At 46.5% G+C, this 21,771-nt stretch overlaps 1 protein-coding gene across 5 annotated transcripts; it reads left to right on the top strand.

The window, feature by feature from the left end:
* Positions 1–173: 173 nt before the first annotated feature.
* Positions 174–21,249, top strand: SAP130 (Sin3A associated protein 130). Of its 5 annotated transcripts, none has more exons than XM_055816861.1 (21): positions 174–310; positions 1,039–1,156; positions 1,906–2,141; positions 2,746–2,904; positions 4,048–4,159; positions 5,630–5,754; positions 6,578–6,702; positions 7,299–7,449; positions 7,651–7,741; positions 8,033–8,137; positions 9,180–9,321; positions 9,590–9,711; positions 12,262–12,564; positions 13,572–13,749; positions 14,954–15,058; positions 15,828–16,189; positions 17,580–17,828; positions 18,110–18,235; positions 19,138–19,241; positions 19,917–20,030; positions 20,254–21,249. In XM_055816861.1, exons 2-21 carry the CDS (start codon positions 1,045–1,047, stop codon positions 20,410–20,412), a joined length of 3,180 nt encoding a protein of 1,059 aa, XP_055672836.1. In that variant the 5' UTR covers positions 174–310; positions 1,039–1,044; the 3' UTR covers positions 20,413–21,249. The 5 variants fall into 5 exon arrangements, with proteins under 5 accessions (XP_055672836.1, XP_055672834.1, XP_055672831.1 ...); XM_055816859.1 differs by having other exon boundaries at positions 197–310; positions 13,575–13,749; positions 17,583–17,828; XM_055816856.1 differs by having other exon boundaries at positions 197–310; positions 13,575–13,749.
* Positions 21,250–21,771: the final 522 nt, after the last annotated feature.

The following is a 21,771-nucleotide window of genomic DNA, read 5'->3' as shown; positions in this document are numbered from 1 at the left end:
CGCCAGTTGGCCCCGCCCCACAGAGCGTTACCCAGGCAACGGCAGCGGCCGGCGGCCAATAGTGCGGCCAGGCGGGGGGCTCCGCCCCGCGCGCGTCTCGCGAGCTTTCTGCCTGCTGGGGCGCGCGCAGGGACTCCATCTCCCAGCACGCCCCGCGGGGAACGCTGCCACAGCCAATAGGGCGGAGGCGCTGGGGTGGGCGGGGCCGGCAGGGGCCAATCCGCCGCGGGCAGCTGCGGCGGCGGAAGCAGAGCTCGGTTCCCGGCGGTGGCGGCTCAGCGACGGCTGCCGCGGGACGCCCCGGGCACAGGTAACGCCGCGGAGGGCGCGCCCGGCACCGCCTCTCCCCGGCTCCAGAGAAGGGTTGCAGGTGGGGGGGCGGTGGCCGCTGCTGCCGCTGCTGCCGCTGCTTCGGGCGGCGGCGGCGGCAGCAGCAGCGAGGGGAGGGCGGGAGTGCGGAGCCCGCGGCCGGCGGCGGTACTGTGGAGCGGGGCGAGCGACTGAGGCGGTGGCGGCGGAGACGAGAGGGGCGGGGTGGGGCCCTGCGCGGTGGCAGGAGCAGGGCGCGAAGGGCCGGGGACAGGCAGGGCTGGGCGGCTGGGACCAGGGTGGGCGCTGCGGGCGGCGCTGGGTGCGGGCAGGGGCGGCCGTGCGCGCCGCCGCGCTGCCGGGAACATCCGGGCCCTGCAGCCCCTCACGGCGGCACGGCAGGGCGGGGCGGGCCCGGGCGGCACGGCCGGCCCTCATTGGCCAGCGCCGTCCTTCCCGCCATTGGCTCGCGGATTTGTGAGGTCATTATCACGGCCGTTCCTCATTGGCCGTGGGGGCCGGTGTCGGATTGGCCGGTGTGGCGGGCGCGCGCCGCATTGGCGCAGGGCTGGCGGTGCCGCTAGCGCCGCGGCCAATGAGCGGGACGGGAGCGGGTGGTGGGGCCTGCCGGGGGCGTCGCCTCCTGCCGTGAGGAGGAGGCGAGGGGCGGGGGCGGGGGGCGTGACGCGCCGTGACGCAACGCAACGTAACGGTCGGCGGTGCCCGCAGGCGGAGATGAGCTCGCAGCAGTTCCCCCGCTCGGGCGCGCCGCCCGCCGGCCTGGGACCAGCGCCGCCGCCCATCCCCACCAGCGGCTCCGCCGGGCTCATCGCCCCCGCCGCCACAGGTAAGCGGGCTCCGGGCCCTGCGGGGCCCCCGCGGCTCCCGCGATCCGGGCGGGGAGAGGGCGCGGCAGCCGGTCCGGGGGCTGCCCGGGCGCAGACGGGGAGAACGAGGTGACATCGGCATCGCTGCCGCCTCCCGAACGCGGCGTCAGAGCAGAGCGGCCCCTCGGCCCCTTCCAGCTGTACGCGGTCGCTGCTCCTCCGCCCCGCTCCTGCGCGCTTCCACCGGCGGGGGGGCCGGGGCGGCGGGGGGCTGGGAGCGGGGCGGGGGTCCCCATCGCGGTGGCTGCCGGCCCTGCCAGGGCTCCGGGTTTCCAGCCGGCTGGGGCAGCGGCTCTGCTCGCGGGAGGGTTTGTGCTTGGTCTTCAGCTCGATTTTTCACCTACGTGACATATTAAACAAAGACTTTTTAATGCCACCTGTTTGATGTGGGACTTTATGGTGGCTTCTTAGGTAATTACATATTTTCCAGTGGGAAGAAAAATTAGTCAGACTTTGTTTGGAGGACATGTTTAGGTGGGCTCGTGAGAGATTCCCAGTGTTACGGGGCCCATCAGTTCTGAGGGGAACCGACAAGCAGTGCCAGAGTTCCCGGGGTTTTCATCTTCAAAAAATGTATAATTGTAAGGGTGAATTTCTTTTATTTAGGCTGTTCCTGGCATCCTATCTCTGACCTGGTGGGGGACCAATGCGAACTTGTTAACCTATTTTACCTTTTTTCTCAGAGTTCCCTTTTTCTTTTTTCTGCTAGTGAGTGATGAATCAAGTCGCGACTCAGAGGTTGCTCCTAGAGAACACATTGGCTCTGGCAGCTCTATACAACCTCGAGAAGAAAAGCAAGAACCAGTGGTGGTTCGGCCATATCCACAGGTTCAGATGTTGACGCAGCACCACCCTGTCCAGTCTGGTGCCCCGGTGACAGTGACAGCACCACCAGCACATTTGACTCCAGCTGTGCCACTTTCCTTTTCGGATGGACTTATGAAGGTAATGAGGAGGTTCGCGATTCGTGGGGGAAAAAATACAGTTCATGTGAAGGGTTAGAGGGTCAAGCAAAAATGAATTACACTGAAAGCTTCCCTGCATTTGGTTCTTTGGCTTTCCTTGCGTGCTTCTGCAGAGTGTACACTGCCTCATGGGTTTATCTGTCCTATATGATAGGCTAAGGATTTCATAGCATCATAGCATTATTTTTGAGGAGAATGTTTTGTCAGTCTCTGAAGAGAAGAATGATTTCAGTCAGGTTCTGAAATCTTCCCTTTTCTCTGCAGGAGTGGATGAGAATACCAAATTAACTGTTAATGCCTGGTGTCTGTAGGGGAATACCATACCCTTAACAGATTCCACTTGTGATTCATGCTGTATGTTAAAAGTTGCTTATTTCCAGTACAAAAGATGCCTTTCTTTGTGCCTAATGAAGATGGAAAAGCTCTAAATGACCAATATCCTTCCTTTCCAAATACTTAGCCATAGCTACCCTTGCACAAAGCTGACTTTCTGTCCAGGCTTTGACCCCCAAAAAATGGTTTCTGCTTCACCACTGCGCTGTCATTTGGAATTGCCAACATTTTTGTCTTTGTATTTCTTGTAGCCTCCCTTGAAGCCCACCATGCCCAGCCGGCCCATTGCTCCTGCTCCACCCTCTACTCTCTCAGCTCCCACAAAGGTTCCTGGGCAGGTCACTGTGACTATGGAGAGCAACATACCGCAGGCTCCAACAATTCCTGTGGCAACAATCAGTGGGCAACAGGTCTGGTTTTTGGTTTCTGGCTTTTTTCTCTTCCAGCTCACTACATGGTCAGATCAGTACTAATACTGGTACAACTGAGGTCGGCTTTTGCAGCAGGAAAACAGAGAGAGCAGGCTTCCTCCTTCGGTGGCTATTGGTTGTTGGATCAGTTCTGCCTGGAACATTAACCCTCGGTCTGTTATCACTAGCTCTTTAGAAAGCTGCTGATTTGTTGTAATTGCCCAACTGACGTAGCACAGTGAGGCTGTGACAGCAGAGCTGCATCCAAAAGCTGCTGTGCAGCCAAGTCTTTCCTTAAAAGCTCCTGCTGTTTCAGAATCACTTGGGAGAGTTGCTAGTGTAGACAAACTGCTGGGCTTCATCGCTGCAGTGTTCTTTAGCTCTCCTGGGAGCAGATTAGAAGAGACTGGTGAACAGCTCATGGTTTTGCAGTGTATTCTTATTAAAACCCTAGTGACAAAAATTGAGGGGGGGGGGGTGTAGATAATGCTTTAGAAATACTTTTTTTTTTTTTTTTCCCCTTCTAATTTTGACTGCAGAGCCAGTCCATGTGATTTGAAACCAGTTTGCCTGAACACTCATCAGTAAATCTCTGAAGTCTCAGGGTTCAGATGTAAAGTGCCTTTAGGTGGATTTGAATTAGGCTGGCTAAATGCATGCAGCAGTTTCAGTGAACTTGTACTTTTATTAATATTCTGGAGAAGGCCAGAATTAGAATAGATTTAGTCTGTTACAGCATTTGCCAGGTTCCCACCATTCTCTCAACTTTACTGGAGAGGTGGTATGAATCTGTGCCTTAAATGTCACTAATGGCAGAAGGGCCATCTCTCTGGCTGGCATGTGGCTGACTGCTGGCTGGCCATCACCCGTGTACCAACCAGAAAAAATTTATCAATGAAATGGATAAATGTTTACACCTTCCTTCCACCCACAGTGTCAGCAGGCTCTGTAACTTTATCCTGTAGAAACACCTGCCTCTTTATGCATTCAACTTGTAATGCATCCAACCTTTGTACACCAAGTATTTTTGTAAAAAGCTCTTTCCTGTCTTTGGGGCTGAGATACAGTAATCGTGTGGCCATTGAGTCTCATCTGCACAGTTCATAATTTATTTTGGGGTTTGTAATTTCTTTAATTCTGCAGGGGCATCCTAGTAACTTGCATCATATCATGGCTACCAACGTGCAGATGTCTATCATCAGAAGTAGTGCTCCTGGGCCTCCACTACACATTGGAGCTTCTCACCTACCCCGAGGTAAAGATCGAGCTGTGTGATCCCTGACCTTTGTTCACAGCCTCTCAGGGGAGTGCATCCAGCCCTCGCCTCTAAAGTTCTCCTCGCAGCTGACATGGCTAATACTTCAGCTGTTAAAGCTGCTAACTTTCTAAGAATTATGTTGCCTTCATCCATTTAGGGCAGGACTATGTGACAGTGTTTGAAATGCTGGCAGATACCAGAACGCCTGTTATTCTAGTTCTGCGCCATTAAATTGGTGAACACTTTCAAGAAAAAGCATACACTGGTGTAGACTGACTTGTCCTACAAAACGTCCCGCGTGTTCTTGGTAGCAAGTATCGCTCACCTGTGGCAGTGGCACCTGAGCAGCTGTGAGGCCTATTCTTGTACCCACCTGTCGCAGGCTCACTCGTGCGTTTTTGTGCGTGCTAACGTACCACATTGTGTGCATCTGTATTTACTCTTGAGCTGAATGCTGGGGATAGCTACAGGGTCTTGTCTCCCAGGATTTTGGTTGCTATGACTTGCAAAAGACGAGATCCGCCCCTTAAAAGCAGCCCTGTGCTCAGTATGGTCTGTGTAATTTCTGACTTATGCGTTATGGGTTAGGTTTCTAGTTCAACTTCAAACTGAAATAAATTCAAAGTATCATTTATATTTGTATTTCCTTTCATATTTGATGTTATTTGGTCAAGTCAAGAAAAACAAATTGACATAAGCAAAGACCTGATCCTCTTTTATGAGAGTAGTTGGAAGGACTGTGCACCTTTATTTGCAGCTGAAGTAAAATGTAGTGTACTTGACTGGCTTCTTGTGCGACAGCTGCCACAAACTTTCTATTGTCACTTAGTGCATTTTTTCTTCTTTTTTTCTTCCTGCTCCTTTTCTCTCAGCTTGAATATTAATTTTTGAGGTAGTAATTTCAGTTAGGGGCATCTACAGAAGCTGTGCAGTCTAGTTAATCAAATGATTTCAAGGCTATTTGCCTTCTGCAGTAATCTCTTATGATCAGGAGACAGCAAACATTATGCAAATTAATCAAATTGCAGGGTCAAAAGTTGTGGGGGTTTTTTATGTTTTGGGTCTCCTATTGCATGCCTATTTCTCTTCTGAACTTCATCAGATGCAGTGAGATTGTTGGTGTCAGGTCTTATTGACACAGGAGCCCAGTAATCGAACTGAATTACTTCTGCTGGCTTCCACAGCTTGTAAAAGATTGGATTTGCAATACAAGGTTGCTATAGGGGAATAAAAAGTATCAATAAAGCCAACTCAAATAAAATAATACTGACTCTTCCCCACATATTTTTGTGGACCTTATGTATATTTGTTGTAAGCCTTACTTTTAAACCAATGTCACCTGAACTGACATACCTGTGAAGTACAGTAAAACCGCAATGCGTAGCAGCTGGTGTCAGAGTCTGTCTCTGTGGTCATATGGAGCCGTTGGGGTGCGTGGTATTTTAACATGCTTGCTTTGTTTCCCAGGTGCAGCAGCTGCTGCGGTGATGTCCAGTTCTAAAGTAACTACAGTCCTGAGACCAGCTTCACAGCTGCCAAATGCAGCTACAGCTCAGCCAGCGGTTCAGCACATCATTCACCAGCCGATCCAGGCAGGTAGCACCCAGGCAGCTCAGCCAAACGCCGGCCACCAGCTCCAAGTTTCTCCTGGCACTTACTTGTAATACATAACCTGTAATTGCATTATTTGCTGGGCTGAGGCTACTATCAGCTCTCTTCCGGTTCTGTTTCTTGGCTACCAGTTTCTAGATTTCCTTTGTAATTTTTAAATGGTGTATTTTTCTTTGTGCCAAAAATTGGGGTTTTAACTGTCTCCAAAGTGCTTAGAAACTGGGAAGGTAAACTCAAGTTTTAAAGTCTGAAAAGTCTGGTGCAATAATGCTCATGTTGATGTATTCTTAAATATATGTATTGACATAGAATTTTTAAAATATCTCATTTTAATATGCTTCTGTATTTCTCAGCTTATGTACACATAGGAGGGGAAGATTGTAGCTATCATCTGCCTCCAGTAGTACTGGTGTCCAGTATTAGGATAAAGGGTTAAACATATTTACTTTGTGCTTTCAGTTAGTATCCCGATGTAATCCTTTTTGACTTCCTGTATATACTTGGGTTAGGGTTTCTTTTTATTCTGAAGGGAGCTGACCTTTGTGTTTTATTTCCTGAAGACCTTCATGGGATCCAGTCTTGTTAACTTTGCTGATTACTGATTCCTATGATGTGCATACTTTGAGAACCAGGACAGATCGGCTTAGGAGCTCTCAGATCAATTCAGAAAGACTGGAAATGTCTTAGAATGCCAAAACTTGGGGATAAGATACAGAAAAAACAGTTTTAACCAAGTAATTCTTAGTTATTTTCTAAATAGTGGAATTTCTTTTCTGATTGTGTCTGTCTGTCTTGTTTTAATAGTCTCGTCCTCCTGTAACAACTTCAAGCACTATTCCTCCTGCTGTGGTGGCAACTGTCTCAGCCACGAGGGCTCAGTCCCCTGTTATAACTACAACGGCAGCGCATGCTACAGAGTCAACGCTCAGGTAAGGGCGCGTTCAAACCTACGGTGCTCTGACTTTACCGAGGCTGCAGGAAGGGGAAACATACACGTTCACCATCCCGAGCTGATAATCCTCTAGATGCGGGATGGTACAATACAAAAATAGTGATGCTAGCACAGCGCAAATGCTTTCAGTTCTGTGAAGAAAAATTACTATAAACATGAACTGTTGCTCTGAGTTCTGAGAAGAAAAGACCTTAATCAATCAGTTTTGAAGTCCCGCTTCCTGGGAAGCAAGAGTTTCTGTGGCAGGAACTTGTGGCTAATTTGGCCCCGCTTTTTGTTATGAAGACATAATGAAAAATTGCACCTGAATGTTGACAAAGCATCCCTGACAGAATATCTCTTCTATGAAATGGTGGGAGTTACTGATAAGTCTGCCCTCTTAGGTGGGTATGCAGGGCAGATGGGGACAGAACAGTGTAGTTCGGACTACTTGTGCTGCTTTTACCATGTACTTGATAGCAGCACTGCTTGCGCAGTGGAGGAGACCAAGGCCTGATGTGCGTCCTTGTGTTTTGATCTTTCATATTTAGTATCTATGTGGTTGTCTTTATGATTGTATTTCTTTCTTTCCAGTCGACCCACACTGTCTATCCAGCAGCACCCGCCGTCTGCAGCTATCAGTATTCAGCGGCCCGCGCAGCCCAGGGATACAGCTACTCGGATTACGCTACCGTCTCACCCAGCTATAGGAACGCAGAAGCCACAGCTCCACACCATGGCTCAGGTAAACTGCAAGAAGGAAAAAAATCTCTTGCTGCTTGTAGACGTCTTTTTTGTTTGTATCTTGAGGGCTAAGTTTTAACACGGGAAAAGTGTTAGGTTAGAAGGTCACGTTCTTTACAGTGAATGCAACGTGATTCCATACTAAGTATATAACTTAAATGTACTAGTCTTGTAACTCAAAGGTTTTCTTTTCTTTTCATAGAAAACTATTTTCAGTACTGGTACTCCAGTGGCAGCAGCAACAGTGGCACCTATTTTGGCAACGAATACCATTGCTTCAGCAACCACAGCGGGTGAGTATTCATAATGCTATTGTGGGAGAGTTGTGGGGTGTGGGTTTTGTTGTTGCTTTTTGTTGGTTTCCTCCTTGAAGATGGAGCCTGAAGATGAACTTCTGAGGGAGTTTTTATTTCTGGTGAAGACTGCATTTGGAACTGCATGAGCAGACTTCAGGAGGGGAATTAATGGGTTGTTCAGGGAAGTTGTGGGTTGGGGTTTTTGCCCTCTTTATTTGGGTACAGATACACTGGTGTGATAGGGCTCCATAGAAAGATCTTGTATGGTTGTTTATTTTTCTCCTTTAGGTTCTGTGTCTCACACCCAAGCGCCTACAAGCACCATTGTCACCATGACAATGCCCTCCCATTCTTCGCATGCTACAGCTGTCACGACCTCAAACATCCCAGTTGGTGAGTGATTTCAGTTTTAGAGTGTGTAAATGGTGCTTCAGTTTTTCTGTTTATGCTGGCAGTGTTTGTGCGTATTAGCAAATTAAGGAGGGGAAGAAAAGCAATTCAAGCCAAGAGAAACTAACAGGTCTGCCGTGGCATAACTTTTTTTAATACTAGGAAGAAATGGATGTTCTAGGAGGAGGAGGTAATGAAATGACTCATTAACTTATCCAGTTGAATTTTTAGACATACTTGGGCCCTTTTGGCTTTTCAGAACCTGCATTGCATATACAAGAAGTTGTAACTACTTGGTGGTAGAATATGGGTTTTGTAATTGATTTTGTAAGTTCCATCCTGTGCTTCTTGAGGCGTTAGGTGTAGTCTAGTCGAGTTTGATTAGTGTGTTCATCTGGAGGTAAAACACTAAGGTCTAAAGGGTGGGAGCTTTATTTGCCTGGGTGTGGAATCTGCCTGACATGTTTCCTACAGAACTGCATGTTTCCTTGTGTTCTTCTGTGTTTTTCTGCTGACCTCCTAATTGTTCTTTTTTTGAATTCTTGTTATATCTTTCCCTACCGTAAAATTTCCAAAGCGTGAAGTTTTTCAGTGTTTCCTGTAAAGCTTTTGTAGGTGTTTTCTGTGTGTACTTGTCTGCCTCAATCTCATTTCCCTTGATCTCTGTCAAGTTCTGCTTTGAAAACTTGGATAAATAAGTTCTTGACAGCAGAAAGGATTGGGCTGGTCCTAAAAAATGCACCAAAAAAATTTAACTTCATTTGAGCACTCAAGTAAATGACTCTGTTAGCAAATGTAATTTGTATATGCACTTATAATATCCATTTCTTCTGGTATAAATTGATGAAAAATGCTTAGTTTCCCACATTCTTTCTGCTTATTGAGGAAACCTGTTATCTGTGTGGTTAGGAAACCTTCTGGGGGTGGGGTGGGGTTTTTTGGGTTGGGGGATTTTGCCAGGAGAATTGATCTTGCCTTTGCAGTGTTTACCTTTCTTACATTCTTCCTTTGACTGTCAATTGATTACGTGTTTGCCTTTATGCAGCTAAAGTGGTTCCTCAACAAATCACACATACTTCTCCCCGGATCCAGTCTGATTACACAGCAGAGAGGAGTAACCTCATACCCCTCTCTAGTCACCGGGCATCTCCAAACCCAGTAGCAATGGAAACCAGAAATGACAACAGGTGGGGAGATAACAGCTTTGTGACTGAGAGTGTGTGTGAGTGGTTTTTGACTATCGTGCTGCTTTTCTAGGTTCTGATGTGCTGGAAATACTGTATTTTAAAAACAGACGGGGGGGATTTGCTAGTTTTGAATTAATCATGATGGTTGAGATACTTGATAGCTTATGACAGATGAGATTACAAAACTCAGGGAGTGGCCCACAGGCAGGGGCTGAAGACAAACTGTTGAAATTGTGTGTGTAACACTTGCTCTTTTTGATGCCTGTAGGCAGTCGGTGCCTGTCCAGTTCCAGTATTTCTTACCGACATACCCACCCTCTGCCTACCCTCTGACTGCGCACACCTACACCCCCATCACCAGCTCGGTGTCCACCATTCGCCAGTATCCAGGTAAGACCAAGCTGGCGTTGTTCAGTTGTTAGTTCACGTACGAGCTTCAGTGATGGGAGAAGCTAAGAGGCTTTTCTGCTTGATTCTGACAATTTGTTACAAAGAGTCTTTGATGATTTGTTGGCTGAGTGGAAAGCTTGTGGGGAAGGGGTGTTGAACTGCTCAGAGGCCTGTCTGCTAAATACAGTTTTCGCAGGAGTTGTTTCACATTTGATATCCAAGGGCGTTTATCTCTGTAAGTAAAAGTTGTGGATTATACAAATCAAAACAGTTCACCTCCTCCCATCACAGAGCTGGTTTGGTTTGTTCTTCATTCCCTGGCGCTCCGACAAGGCCCTTTTAGTCTCTTTCCACATGAGGGTACAGTTTGAGAGAGAAACGAGAATCAAACCCAGAAAAAATAAGCTGTGTTGCACACTTTTGCATTAGTATTCCATTAAAAGAATGGAGCATTTAATGTTTGACCTGTTGCAGTAATTTGCAGACAGTCAAAAAAATAATGTGTAATGTTGAACCCACATAGTCAACCCTAACTTAGGTCATTCTGTGACAAAATTTGGAGCGCTTGTACCTTACAGAGTGGTTTAGGACTGTTCTCTATGTGGTAATTCCCACAATCCAAACTGTAGAAATACGCCTGATTTGGATTTTCATGGAAATGTGCTGGCAGCATCTTACCCTACGGCGGTATAGGGGGAATTGGGAAGACCTTGGAGGCAGCAAAGCCCGTTTGCTGAATAGGAAAGTATACTCAGTGGATGAGTTACTGGGGCCTGCTCTTTCTGTCATTGAAATTCCAGTGAAAACTTGCAAGTCTTGGCTATACCTCGTGTCAGGATTTGAGGTGTGCTTCAGGATGATTAAATGACTTGCAAAAGGGATGGGTGAGCTGCTTCTGTACCTTCCTGTACTTTGGCTGAAGGTTTTTAAGGAGAATGTGCAGGTGAGTGGTGGTGCTTGGTGTTGGCAGCTGTGCTTGGGGCACGGTGACAGAGCCCCTGACAGAACATGGCTGCAGACTGTCAGGAGTTCCAGTCGCGGCAGCGTTAGGCTACCATCACCCCAATAGGCTAATTTTTAAAAAAGCAGATGTAGGTTCTTAAGCAGGAGCTCATTGAGAGAGGCATTTTGCTTGTCAAAGTGACATGAAGCAGTAGTACTGTGAAGGTACTATTTGTGGCAGTAACTGGTGACAACTCAAAGCAGAGGATTCAGGGTATGAGGAGGGACATGCACCTGTGCTGAGCACAGCCAGGTGAGGGCTTAGGTAAAAGTGCAGAGGAGACTTCTGAAAGATCACTGAGATAAGGAGCATTAACGCAGAATTTTCAGGAAGTATGTTGTCTTTGGCTTTCCAGATGCTGGTTGTGTTTTATATAGTATCCCAAAAGGATTTTGTTGAATAGAAAGTTATGCAACAAGAATGTTTCGCATAAGGTGTTCCACTAAGGGAATTAATGTGCCGTGCTTTGTACAGAAGCCATTTTCAGAGACCTGGTGCTGAATTTCAGTTTTTTGACGGCGGTTTTTAGAGTGTCGTGTCAGCACAAGAACTTGATCGAAATCCTGTGACATTGACAAAAACAGCTTGTTCTGTGATGAGAGGGCTCTCCATTGTTAGCAGGCAAGTCCATTGTTGGCAAGTTTGCCCTTGCATTCTGTGCATGGCTGCAGAAATTGTGGTACTGTCCTGTAAAGACTGGAAATCTGGAGAGCCGTGAACTGCAGGTAGTCTCACAGTGTTGTGAAGGGCTGCCTGGGAGAAATGGGTCTGTAAAGGTGGAATCGTAGTTGCTTAGAGCTGTAAATTCAAATAAACGAATTGAACTGCTTAAAAGAGGTGCTTTGTTGGCAACATTGTTCTGCCACAAAAATATTTCGTGTTCGTTTGAGCTATGGGATCCAGCCTATAATTTTAAGCCCTGTTCTGAACCAGATAAGATTGTACTCGATTTCAGAACAGTTTGTGCACTTGCACTGAGGAAAACTTTTTTTAATATGTGTCTGGGGAAAGGGGATAAGGAAGTAAGCCCTGTTGTAAGGTATTACACCTGAGTCTCAGCTTTCTCTGCTTGCTTTTGTACAGGCAAAGGTGAGGAGTTTTTTAACTGGTGTAGCAATAAGTTCTGTGGAGAGACTGTCTTTTGAAAAGGAATGGCTTAGGCTTCTGATTTTTTAATTTTTTTGGTTTTAAGCAGAGAAAAAGCTGAGTGTTGGTACTTAGAAGTATTGTAAAATAAGCGAGCAAAAATAGCGCACGGCTTTCTAAGACTGGAGGCTGGGTACAGAAATGTAATGTGAGTCTAGAGTTAAACTTGATCTTTTCTCTCTTGTTGCATTTTGGAATAGAATGGAAATAAATAGTAATGCTTAATTCTTCTGGCGGACACTCTGGCCTCTCCCCTCTCAAACTGTACTACTGCAACAAGCAGGCTGGCCAATTAATTTTCCAAAGCAGAACAGTGTTTGGAAGTGCGTGTGTGAGTGTGGTGCGGGTGCTGAGCAGCGCGCAGGGCCGCTGTGACGCGGTGCTTGTGTTGCTGCTCCCAGTGTCAGCCCAGGCGCCCACCTCGGCCATCACGGCTCAGACCGGTGTCGGCGTGGCCTCCACCGTCCACCTCAACCCCATGCAGCTGATGACTGTCGATGCCTCTCACGCCCGCCACATCCAGGGCATCCAGCCAGCACCAATCAGCGCCCAGGGCATCCAGCCAGCACCAATCAGCGCCCAGGGCATCCAGCCAGCACCAATTGGGACACAAGGACTGCACCCCGCTGCACCAATCGGCACGCAGGGACTGCAGCCGGCACCAATCAGTGCTCAGCAGCCACAAGCTGATGCCAAGACCTCAGGTAAGAGCAGCGGGCACAGCCACCATCCCCGGGCACAGCCACCGGCCTGCGCTCCCACGGAGCCGGCCTGTTCTGTGTTTGCTGTGGCTCACAGTCATCTTGGCAGTCTGTGTGGCCCAGCAAGGGCACTGAATACACTCACACGCATGTTCTCCCAGCAATTTTTTTTTTTTTCGTACATCTTGATTCATTTTTTGAAGCATGGTGGGTGGAGTGCGTGGGTGGCCTTGAATGGGTTGCTTCCGCGGAAAAGACTGATAGTGCCTGAGCTTAAACAGTTGTCTACCCACAAGGAGAGTCTTGTGGGAAAAGTCATTTACAAATAAATGATGTTCTCCAAACTATTCTGCTATGCGTTAGATCACAGTAGCACTTAACATACGGCCAGGTACCTTCAGCAGTCGGTAACCTGACCTTGGACTGCGACAGAAACCATCTTTCATTAAAAATGGGTCTGATGAAACCCCAGCAGCTTACTGAAGAAATGGGATACAGCAACCAAGAGAATGTGCTGTTGCAAAGCTGGCAGACGTATTGCATGGTGAATTCCTGACCGTCTAAACGCTCTGCATCAGTTGGTTGGCCAAACAGGCTTTGGCAGGAGGTCACAGTGTAAACACAGCCGATGGTGCTTACTTACAAGTGGCATGTATTGCCACATAGACTGTACCAGGTGTGTTACTCTGTTGACGCAGTTGTCGGTGACTAGCAATTTCTGTGTTTTCTATTTCTTCTGGAAAAGATTATTTACCTAGCAGCAGTTGTTAGGCAGGAGGTGGTTTCCATCTTCCCTGCAGAAGGTTCAGTGATCAGATTGCTTGTAGCAAAGGTATTGCTTACAAAATAGCCTGAAGGTGCTGCGGTTAAAGATTGAGGGAGTCAGGGGAGCGCGGACAGCGTGCACTGGCAGACACCTGCTTTGTCACCAGATTTCCTTAAGTAACTGCTGCTTTTTCCTCTCTGTGTCTGTTCTTCTTGTCTGCTGTGTCAATGTCCATCCTTCCCAGCAGTAGTCTTGGCAGATGGAGCCACCATTGTAGCCAATCCTATTAGCAACACATTCAACACAGCTTCTGCAGCAACTACAGTTGTGCAAACCCATAGCCAGAGTGCCAGTGCCAGTGCACCAGCCCAGGGCTCTTCCCCGCGCCCCAGCATCCTCCGGAAGAAACCAACCACCGATGGGTGAGTAGAATTGAAGGTGACATGTGAATGACGCGTCTGTGCAATCTAGCCTGGCTAAACAGAGTCATTTCAGTGGAGATACTAGCAGATTATTCAGTCAGCAGTAGTTGTGAGTAACCCGCTGATCTGTGAAACACCCTTTTCCTCCCCCAGGGTAGGATATAGCTCTCTTTTACTGTCAGTAATAAAATAACAATGGTTTGTCTCTTAGCTGTTGAAAGTGACCTTTGGAGGGAAAGTGGATTTGAGGCTTTCTTGCTTAGTGTAATAAAAACAAAGAGTTCATGATCTACTAAAATTAGAATGGTGTGCTTTGTCTTCAGTGCTTTTCTTGGAAGAATATGTGGATGAGTAGAAAGGATAGGATTAGTACCCTGCTGTGAAACTTGATTAGGAAAAAGGGAGGGAGTAACTTAAACTCTTAAAATATTTTATATTGTCTGTCTGATTTTAAATGCATGAATAAATAGGCAGTTTTAGAATTAATAATGCATGTCCTCCCCACTAAGGACTGAAAACATTTGCAAATTGTGTTCTATGAGACTAAAATTGCGTGTTTTTTTTATTTGGGTGGAAACCATTTTTAAGGCAGAGAAGCTGCAGGCTGTAGAACTGAAACAAATTAAAGCAGCAGAGGTAGATCACTAAAGAGTGTTTCCATTTGAGACACTGATTATTTTGGACAACGGTTTGACTCCCGGCCCCACAGGAGTCTCAGGAGTCTCTAAAATGCTTTTCTGTGTTAAGCCCTGTGCTGCCTGACATCCACGTTCAGGCCTTGAGGTCTTGGAGTCAGGCCTGGACACAGTCTCCTCCCACTAAACAAGGCAGGTGCCTGTCTGAGCATTGTTAAGTTCCAGATGATTTGCTCGGTCTTGAGATAGCAGCGGGGGGCAGTGGCGTGGGCAGTGCTCCCTTCACCCCCTGGAGGCCCAGAGAGATGCTCCGACTGGCAGGGTGAAAGTAAAGCTGGCGTTCTTGGAGCTGCCCTAAATGGTGGCGAGACTCGCTGGAGCAACTAATCTTTTTATCTTTGAAGACAATAAAACTTAACATCTGATTTGAAAAGTAAAATGAGACTCTTTCTGTAGCAAGTCAAGTTATGCGAAAGACAGAGCTGTAACTCATGTCCTGGTTTGGGCAAGAGAGGGTCGATTCCTTTGCTCTCGGTGGTGGGGATCTTAGATCTGTGTGTCTCTTGCAGGCTGGCAGTCCGGAAAAGCTTAATTCCACCCCAGCCACCTGAAGTAGCTAGCACGCGTGTCGAGAGTACTATGCGAAGCACATCTGGATCACCAAGGCCTGCTGGGTAAGACTTTAGGAAACAACAAACTGCATAGTAATAGTTCCATTATATTTGTTTGATTTGCGTTCTTTCGCTACTGAAGCAGTTTCCTTTCTTTTGGGAAAATTTTATCTATTTGGAATCTGTCAGTGTGATGACTTGGAACAGACTTGACTTGTTCTGCTGTTGCAAAGCTGAGGCAGTAGCCTTTTAAAAGCTGTGGCTATGAGCTTCCATATAAACAAACAAAGAACCCGCTGCTGTTGTAAAAGAGAAGCCTTAACTTTTTTCTGTAGTACTTGGAAGTTAGTGCTGAAGAAAGGTAAATGGAGCTTCTGCCCTGCTTCATTTGAGATCAGTGGCTTTACAATTTACTGTTTTATAACAATTAGCCACAGTGGGAGCCTCTTGCAAACAGAGGGTGGGGAGCAGTACAACTTTGTGTGAAAGTTCCTCTTGTCTGCATTGTGCAGCTGCCTTGATACTTTTACAAGTATTTCAAAGTTACCTGGAATTAGTCATGAGATTGATTGTTACAGGGAGTGGAACAAAATATCATCCATAATAAATACAGAGGATTAGAAGGAGAGCAGAGGAGGAAATGTAACTGAGGTGACACCGTCTCTGTTAAACACATGAATGAGCCAAGGGTTAGTTGCGGGTGCAGGAAGAACTGGATAGTCTGAGTGCAGCTTGGCCCTTTCACTTTGTGCTAGGTCGCCATGACTGAGATGCAGTTGACTTCAGCTTGTTTTTTTTCCTTTGTTTTGTTTTGTTTTTTTTAACATTACAGTGCCAAGCCAAAACCTGAAATTCATGTGTCCATGGCCACTCCAGTCCCTGTGTCTATGGAGGCAGTGTCTAACCAAGGTGGGGAGCAGCCCACCATTGCTGTCCCCCCTACCTCGCAGCAGCCCCCCTCTGCCATTCCAACAATAATCGCAGCAGCCAGTCCCACATCGCAGCCTGCAGCAGCACTGTCCACCATTCCAGGAGCTGTCCCAGCCGCTCCACCAACTTCTACCACAATTGTGGCAGCACCTGCTCCTCCATCAACCATGAGTGGTGCGCTGTCAGCAGTGCTGGGTCCTGCCGTACCAGAGATAAAAATCAAAGAGGAGGTGGAGCCTATGGACATCATGCGACCCGTGTCTGGTAGGTGGTGGTTAATCATCAGGTTGCTACTTTTGTTGTTGAGACAGTGGAGGAATTAAGAGCGTTTCAACACAGCCGTCCTGAAGATGAAATCACATCTCTTCCGTGGTAGCACCAAACACCAGTTAAAGGGTTCCCTCATCCCCTGTCACTTAAAGTTTTTTCTCTGTCCTCTCCCTAATCTCCCATGAAATCACTGTGACTGCTTCGTTCATGTTCAAATGATCCAACTCCAAAGAGTCGGTGCAAATTCGATGTTTAAAACACTCGCACACAGCAGCAGTACTGGTGTATTATGGATCAGTTCAGTTAACTTCTGTTTCCTTGCAGATCCTACTGTTCAGGTCCAAGGGCCTGTCTTGTATGTGAAGAATTAGTGACCAGGGTAGGATTTCATAGGGTACTCCTGTGATTCACTGGTATTTTTCTCTAGGACTTCTTAAAATATTAGTTATATTGCCTTCCTTATCCAGCTTGGCCATAGTTGCTATCATATGGCACGATCAGTAAAGTTCAGATCCTTATGGATCTTGGGTCAGGCACTCTGTACTGTGGCAAAATGACACAAATGCATCCCACATGCCTGAGTGTCAGAGTTCTGTTTTAGTTGTTGGTTTCACCACTCTCCTTCAAGTTGTATGTTGTCCTGTGAGGGAAGAAGCTGCTTGCTGCAGGTGTCTCTGGCGCACAGCAGATAGCATTAAGCTCTTCAGGGTTCTTTTGTCGCTTACTGGCAATTGTGGGTATGCCAAATTGTCAGGTAATCCCATCCCAGAAATTTTTTGCTGTAGCCTTAGTCACAGCTGATTGAGCTTATCCTTCCAAGTGTCAAGGGGTATTCCCTCAAGCCACCCGCTGCTCTGCTGCCCAGCGTCAGAGGCATGTTCAGTGCTGCAGTAACTTACTGGTGCGATGCTCTTGACTTGGTGGTACAGGCAGACCCTTGTGAGGAGAGCACTGCAGGCTCAGTTTGCTTGCATACAACTCTGCTTTTATTAGTAGGGGAAAGGAACTTGCTTGCTGTTGACTGTGATCCACGCTGGATTACGTACAAAGATACCTTTTTTGCAGTAACGCAAGACACATTAATGCTACAAAAAGGAATCCATGCTAAACTAATACAAGGTTCAAATATGAAGGAACTGAGGGACAGTTGTCTCTGCTCTCATTCTTACACTAAAGATCTTAGCATATAGGCTTTTCCTAGCGATTGCTGCTGGCTTAATGTCTGGCCTTCTATGCATATGGAGCTGAAGTGCTCATATACTTCATGCTCCTCACAAGGCGCTTGAACAGGAGCTACTGTTGGAGGTAGTGTTCAAACAGTGTTAAGTGTGTTGCATTTACGCTGCTGATGGTTTGGGTTCTTGTCCTCTTTCCTTCCCCTCAGCAGTCCCTCCTCTGACTACAAGTACTGTGTCTCCATCTCTGGCGTTGCTGGCCAACAACCTTTCAATGCCTCCAAGTGATTTGCCACCTGGTGCCTCCCCGAGGAAGAAACCCCGTAAGCAGCAGCATGTCATCTCCACAGAGGAAGGGGACATGATGGAAACCAACAGCACTGATGATGAGAAATCCACTGCCAAAAGTTTGCTGGTGAAGGCAGAGAAGCGGAAGTCTCCTCCAAAGGAGTACATAGGTAATGTCATTTCTGATGTCTTTGTTTTCCCAAGTCAAGTGTCTGTTTCTCAGAGAAGGTGCTCTGTCATTCTCCTACTTCCTAAATGTAAATAAGAGAGAATCCAACTGTCTGTTCCCCCGCACTTTCTGCATAGTGATGTTAAGGGAAAACGACCTTTCTCAACATGTAGAGCATAGTTTTGTGTGGGGTGGTGCTTACTGCGGGAGTTACTGTGTCACGCTGATCAACTTTCACCTACTTAACAATAACAACACAGTTCTCCCTGGATCCTTTTCTAGATGAGGAAGGTGTAAGATATGTCCCTGTGCGTCCAAGGCCGCCGATCACGTTGCTCCGTCATTATCGCAATCCTTGGAAAGCTGCTTACCACCACTTCCAGAGATACAGCGATGTCCGGGTAAAAGGTCAGTCTGTTGCTTGTACTTTGACAGTCCCATTCCTCTGGGATGAGCCGCTTCAGCGCACCTTCTCAGGGTGCTTTAGGAGCATTCTTAGCTAGCTGCTGTTGATAAGCAATCCCACAAAAAGGTTTTAATTGCCATTTGGAAAACAAGGGTTGATCAAGTGAGCTAATGAGTTTCATTAGCTAGATGTTGCCTAAATCTCTTTCACTCTCAAGATGGAGGAAAGAAGGGAAGAACACTACGTACAATTAGCTGTAATTTTGTAAAAGAAAAGTCAAATGGTTATTGAGAAAGCTACTTATGTACAGCGATAGAAACTTACTAAAAGTAATCTTTAAAGAAATGACATGCTACAGTGATATGTACTGCAGTTTACTCTTCAAATTTTCTTACTCCCTAAGAAACTTGCCAGGTTAAAAAACATTCTGGATTTAGTGTAACTAGTCTTGTCAACTAACAAATGGACTTTTAAAGATTTTTTTTTTTCCTAATAGGTGGAAAATAGAGATCAGATACTAGTTTTTAGGCCTGTTAGCTAGTATCTTCAGAATCTGTAAGCAGATTGGATTTTTACAACTATGTAAATATATCGAGGAGGGAGTAGATACGTATTTCAGTGGTAAAGGATGGACCTCTTTTTGAGGCACTGAGCACTACATTCTTTAAATGGGGAGAAAATGGGATATAATACAATTTTTCTGGAAATACCTGTTAATAAGTGAAAGCAGCGGTCAGATATATGGCAGATGGGTAGCTGTTTTCCTGTCTGAATCAAAACGTTGGTCATACTCATTTATTAGGATGTATGGAGAGCAGGATTTGGGTTCATGGTTTTGTTTGAGAAGAGAGGTCTGGGAAACTCCTGAAATTTAAATAACATGTCCTTATGTTTGCGGTGACAGAAGAGAAGAAGGCTATGCTACAAGAGATTGCCAATCAGAAGGGTGTGTCCTGTCGTGCACAAGGGTGGAAGGTCCATCTCTGCGCAGCACAGCTACTACAGCTGGTAGGTGAATGGGCTTGGCAGCTCCCTATGGCACGGGGGAACACGGAGTTGCGTAAGACAGGAGGATGTTTTCACAAGCTCAGGACATGGCCATTGGGAATACCGTAAAGGAGCTGGTGTGTAGTGCCCAAAGGGAGTGGGACGTGCTTTCCCCTTTCTCAGGAATGTGGCGTAAGTGGCTTGGAAACTTAGTGTTGATTTTGATCCAGACATAAGAGCTGATGTATTTTGTACAGATGATCAAAATTGGCAACTCCCTCCTGCTGATGCACAGGTCTGAAGAAGCGTCTGTTTGGGATGGTGCGGCTGATCTGAGGAGGCAGCACTGATCCACATTCCTGGATGCTTCTGTTTCAGGTTGGGGGTGAGGTAGGTGCTCTGCATTCTAGCACCAAACTCCCCAAAACCTCTGCATTCCTGGAATAGTATTGTGAGAAATAGGGGAAACAGTTCTGGTTAGGGTCCATGTTTGTTCAGAAGTGGAGCGATACTGTGAACAGGATGTTAGTAAGCTTGATAGTGCCACACTACATCAGAGGCTCCATCTTCTGAATTACTAACATGAGCAGCTGAGAGAGGAATGGATTGTCATCTTCTCTGTGTAGCTTTCTTAATGTGGGCGAATGTTTTCGGGCCTCGTGGTGAACCTTCTCATGAAGTGCTGATGTCTTTTAGACAAACCTGGAGCATGACGTGTACGAGAGGCTGACTGCCCTGCAGGAGGGACTCATTCCGAAGAAAAAGGCGGCGACCGACGACGACTTGCATCGAATCAATGAACTGATACAGGTAGGCTCCCGTGGCTTCCTGACCCAGCAGAACTGCTTTACCCTTTGTTACAAAATACCCCGCTGTGGTTAGTAAGAGCTAACGCTGGCTTATGAAAAAAGAAATCACATAGGTACACTTAGCATGTTTCCGGTGTCAGCGGGTACAGGCAGTGTTAGGAAAAGGTGCAGTGATTGCTTAGACTGGGCCATCCGCTGTTAATGACAGCTGTGTTTCATTTCAGGGGAATATGCAGAGGTGTAAACTGGTGATGGATCAAATCAATGAAGCTCGAGACTCCATGCTAAAGGTCCTGGATCATAAGGATCGTGTTTTGAAGCTTCTAAACAAGAATGGAACTGTCAAGAAAGTGTCCAAATTAAAGCGGAAGGAGAAGGTCTAAAGCCAGGAAAATGACTCTGGAAATGGAGAACGTGTACAGAATGGAGTTGAACCTTTTTGTAGTTTGGGTTTATTTTTAAGCAGAGCATCTGAATAAAAAAGGATGAGTTTAGGGAACAGATGGCAACAGATGGACATGTGAAGCCTGGTGACCTGAAGGGATTGTCACTGATCTGTCATAATGAACAAAGATTTCTCTCAGGCTCATCCCTTTTTAAAGTCTTTCCAGTCCCATTTGTTTAACCCTCCTGATGTGTCAGTGCCTACTAACTGGAACTAGTAATGCGACGTGTGGTGGACAGTGCTCCCCTGTTCTACAGCAGAGGGGTAAATGTACACAAGGTGTGTATACACCTGTAACACAGGAGATTCTGCAGGGGACACCAGGAGGCTGACATACAGGTATCAACCCAGACAGCAGCCGTGCCGCAAAGCATTGAAAATTGCATCACTCTGTTACCCCAGTCAGTTCTTGTTCTTCTGACCTTCCAGTGTCTGAAGTAGCCTTCTTAAACCAGTGCCACTGCACTAGGAGATCTGCCGCCACATTCAGAATCTCCCATGGTTCAGAAGTCCTAGCCGTCAAGTTCCAAAAGAAAAAAAAAGGAAAAAAAAAAAAAAAAAAAAGGAAAAAAAGGAGGAAAAAAAAAAAGGGGGGGGAGGGAGTGATTTCAAAGTGATTTTGTAGTGTCCGTGTGTGTGTGTCTGTGTTGGTGCTCTGGGATACTTGTTCTGAAGTACCTCTTGCAACAGAGGACTTCCTGTAGCTGGTATAATGTTAATTATATGTACCACATACATCCTGAAAACATTAATAAAGGACTTCGAGGTTTTTGTATGCGAGTAGTCTCTGTACCTTGAGACCAGTGAAACTATTCAACCTGTAAACTCAGAAAAAAGTTAAAGCCTTGAAAGGAGCCTTTTGGGGAGGAGAGGCAGAATGTTGGAATGTTGTCAGCCTCGTGCTGTGAAGGGAAGAGTAAATTAATTCATGATTCAGCTCTTAAAGATGCAATATTAATTGCCCCCCATGCACTTGTGTGTTTAACTTTTTGGAAAGTGTGCCAAATCGGGTCATTTTTAGTCTCCACAGCAGGAGGCTTCAGTTGTTTAATGAACTAATTCTGTTTTAAGAATACTTGTTTAACTCATCCAGTTACAGGGCTACTACCTTGACTTTATTTGGAACTGAGTTCTTTCAGAAGTTAGCGTAGAAAAAAAGGTATTTAATTCCTTATTTCTGATACTATTTTTTTTTTTTAGAGAAGTAGAAGGTCCATATATATAGTTCTTGTGTTTTTAATGCATGCAAAACAAACTTCAGATTTGTCTCAATGGCACTCTCATTTTCAGATTAGCT

Source organism: Falco peregrinus, chromosome 12 (assembly GCF_023634155.1).
Source record: "Falco peregrinus isolate bFalPer1 chromosome 12, bFalPer1.pri, whole genome shotgun sequence".
NCBI classification, from domain to species: Eukaryota; Metazoa; Chordata; class Aves; order Falconiformes; family Falconidae; genus Falco; species Falco peregrinus.
This window is presented reverse-complemented; position numbering and strand designations above follow the sequence as displayed.

What these genes read in the sequence shown, in the direction of transcription:
- SAP130 (XM_055816861.1), top strand. Translation starts at nt 1,045, where the DNA reads ATGAGCTCGCAGCAGTTCCCCCGCTCGGGCGCGCCGCCCGCCGGCCTG. An exon ending in AGCTTCTCACCTACCCCGAG is followed by an intron (nt 4,160 to 5,629) that starts GTAAAGATCGAG and finishes TTTGTTTCCCAG; the next exon opens with GTGCAGCAGCTGCTGCGGTG. An exon ending in AGCTCCACACCATGGCTCAG is followed by an intron (nt 7,450 to 7,650) that starts GTAAACTGCAAG and finishes TTCTTTTCATAG; the next exon opens with AAAACTATTTTCAGTACTGG.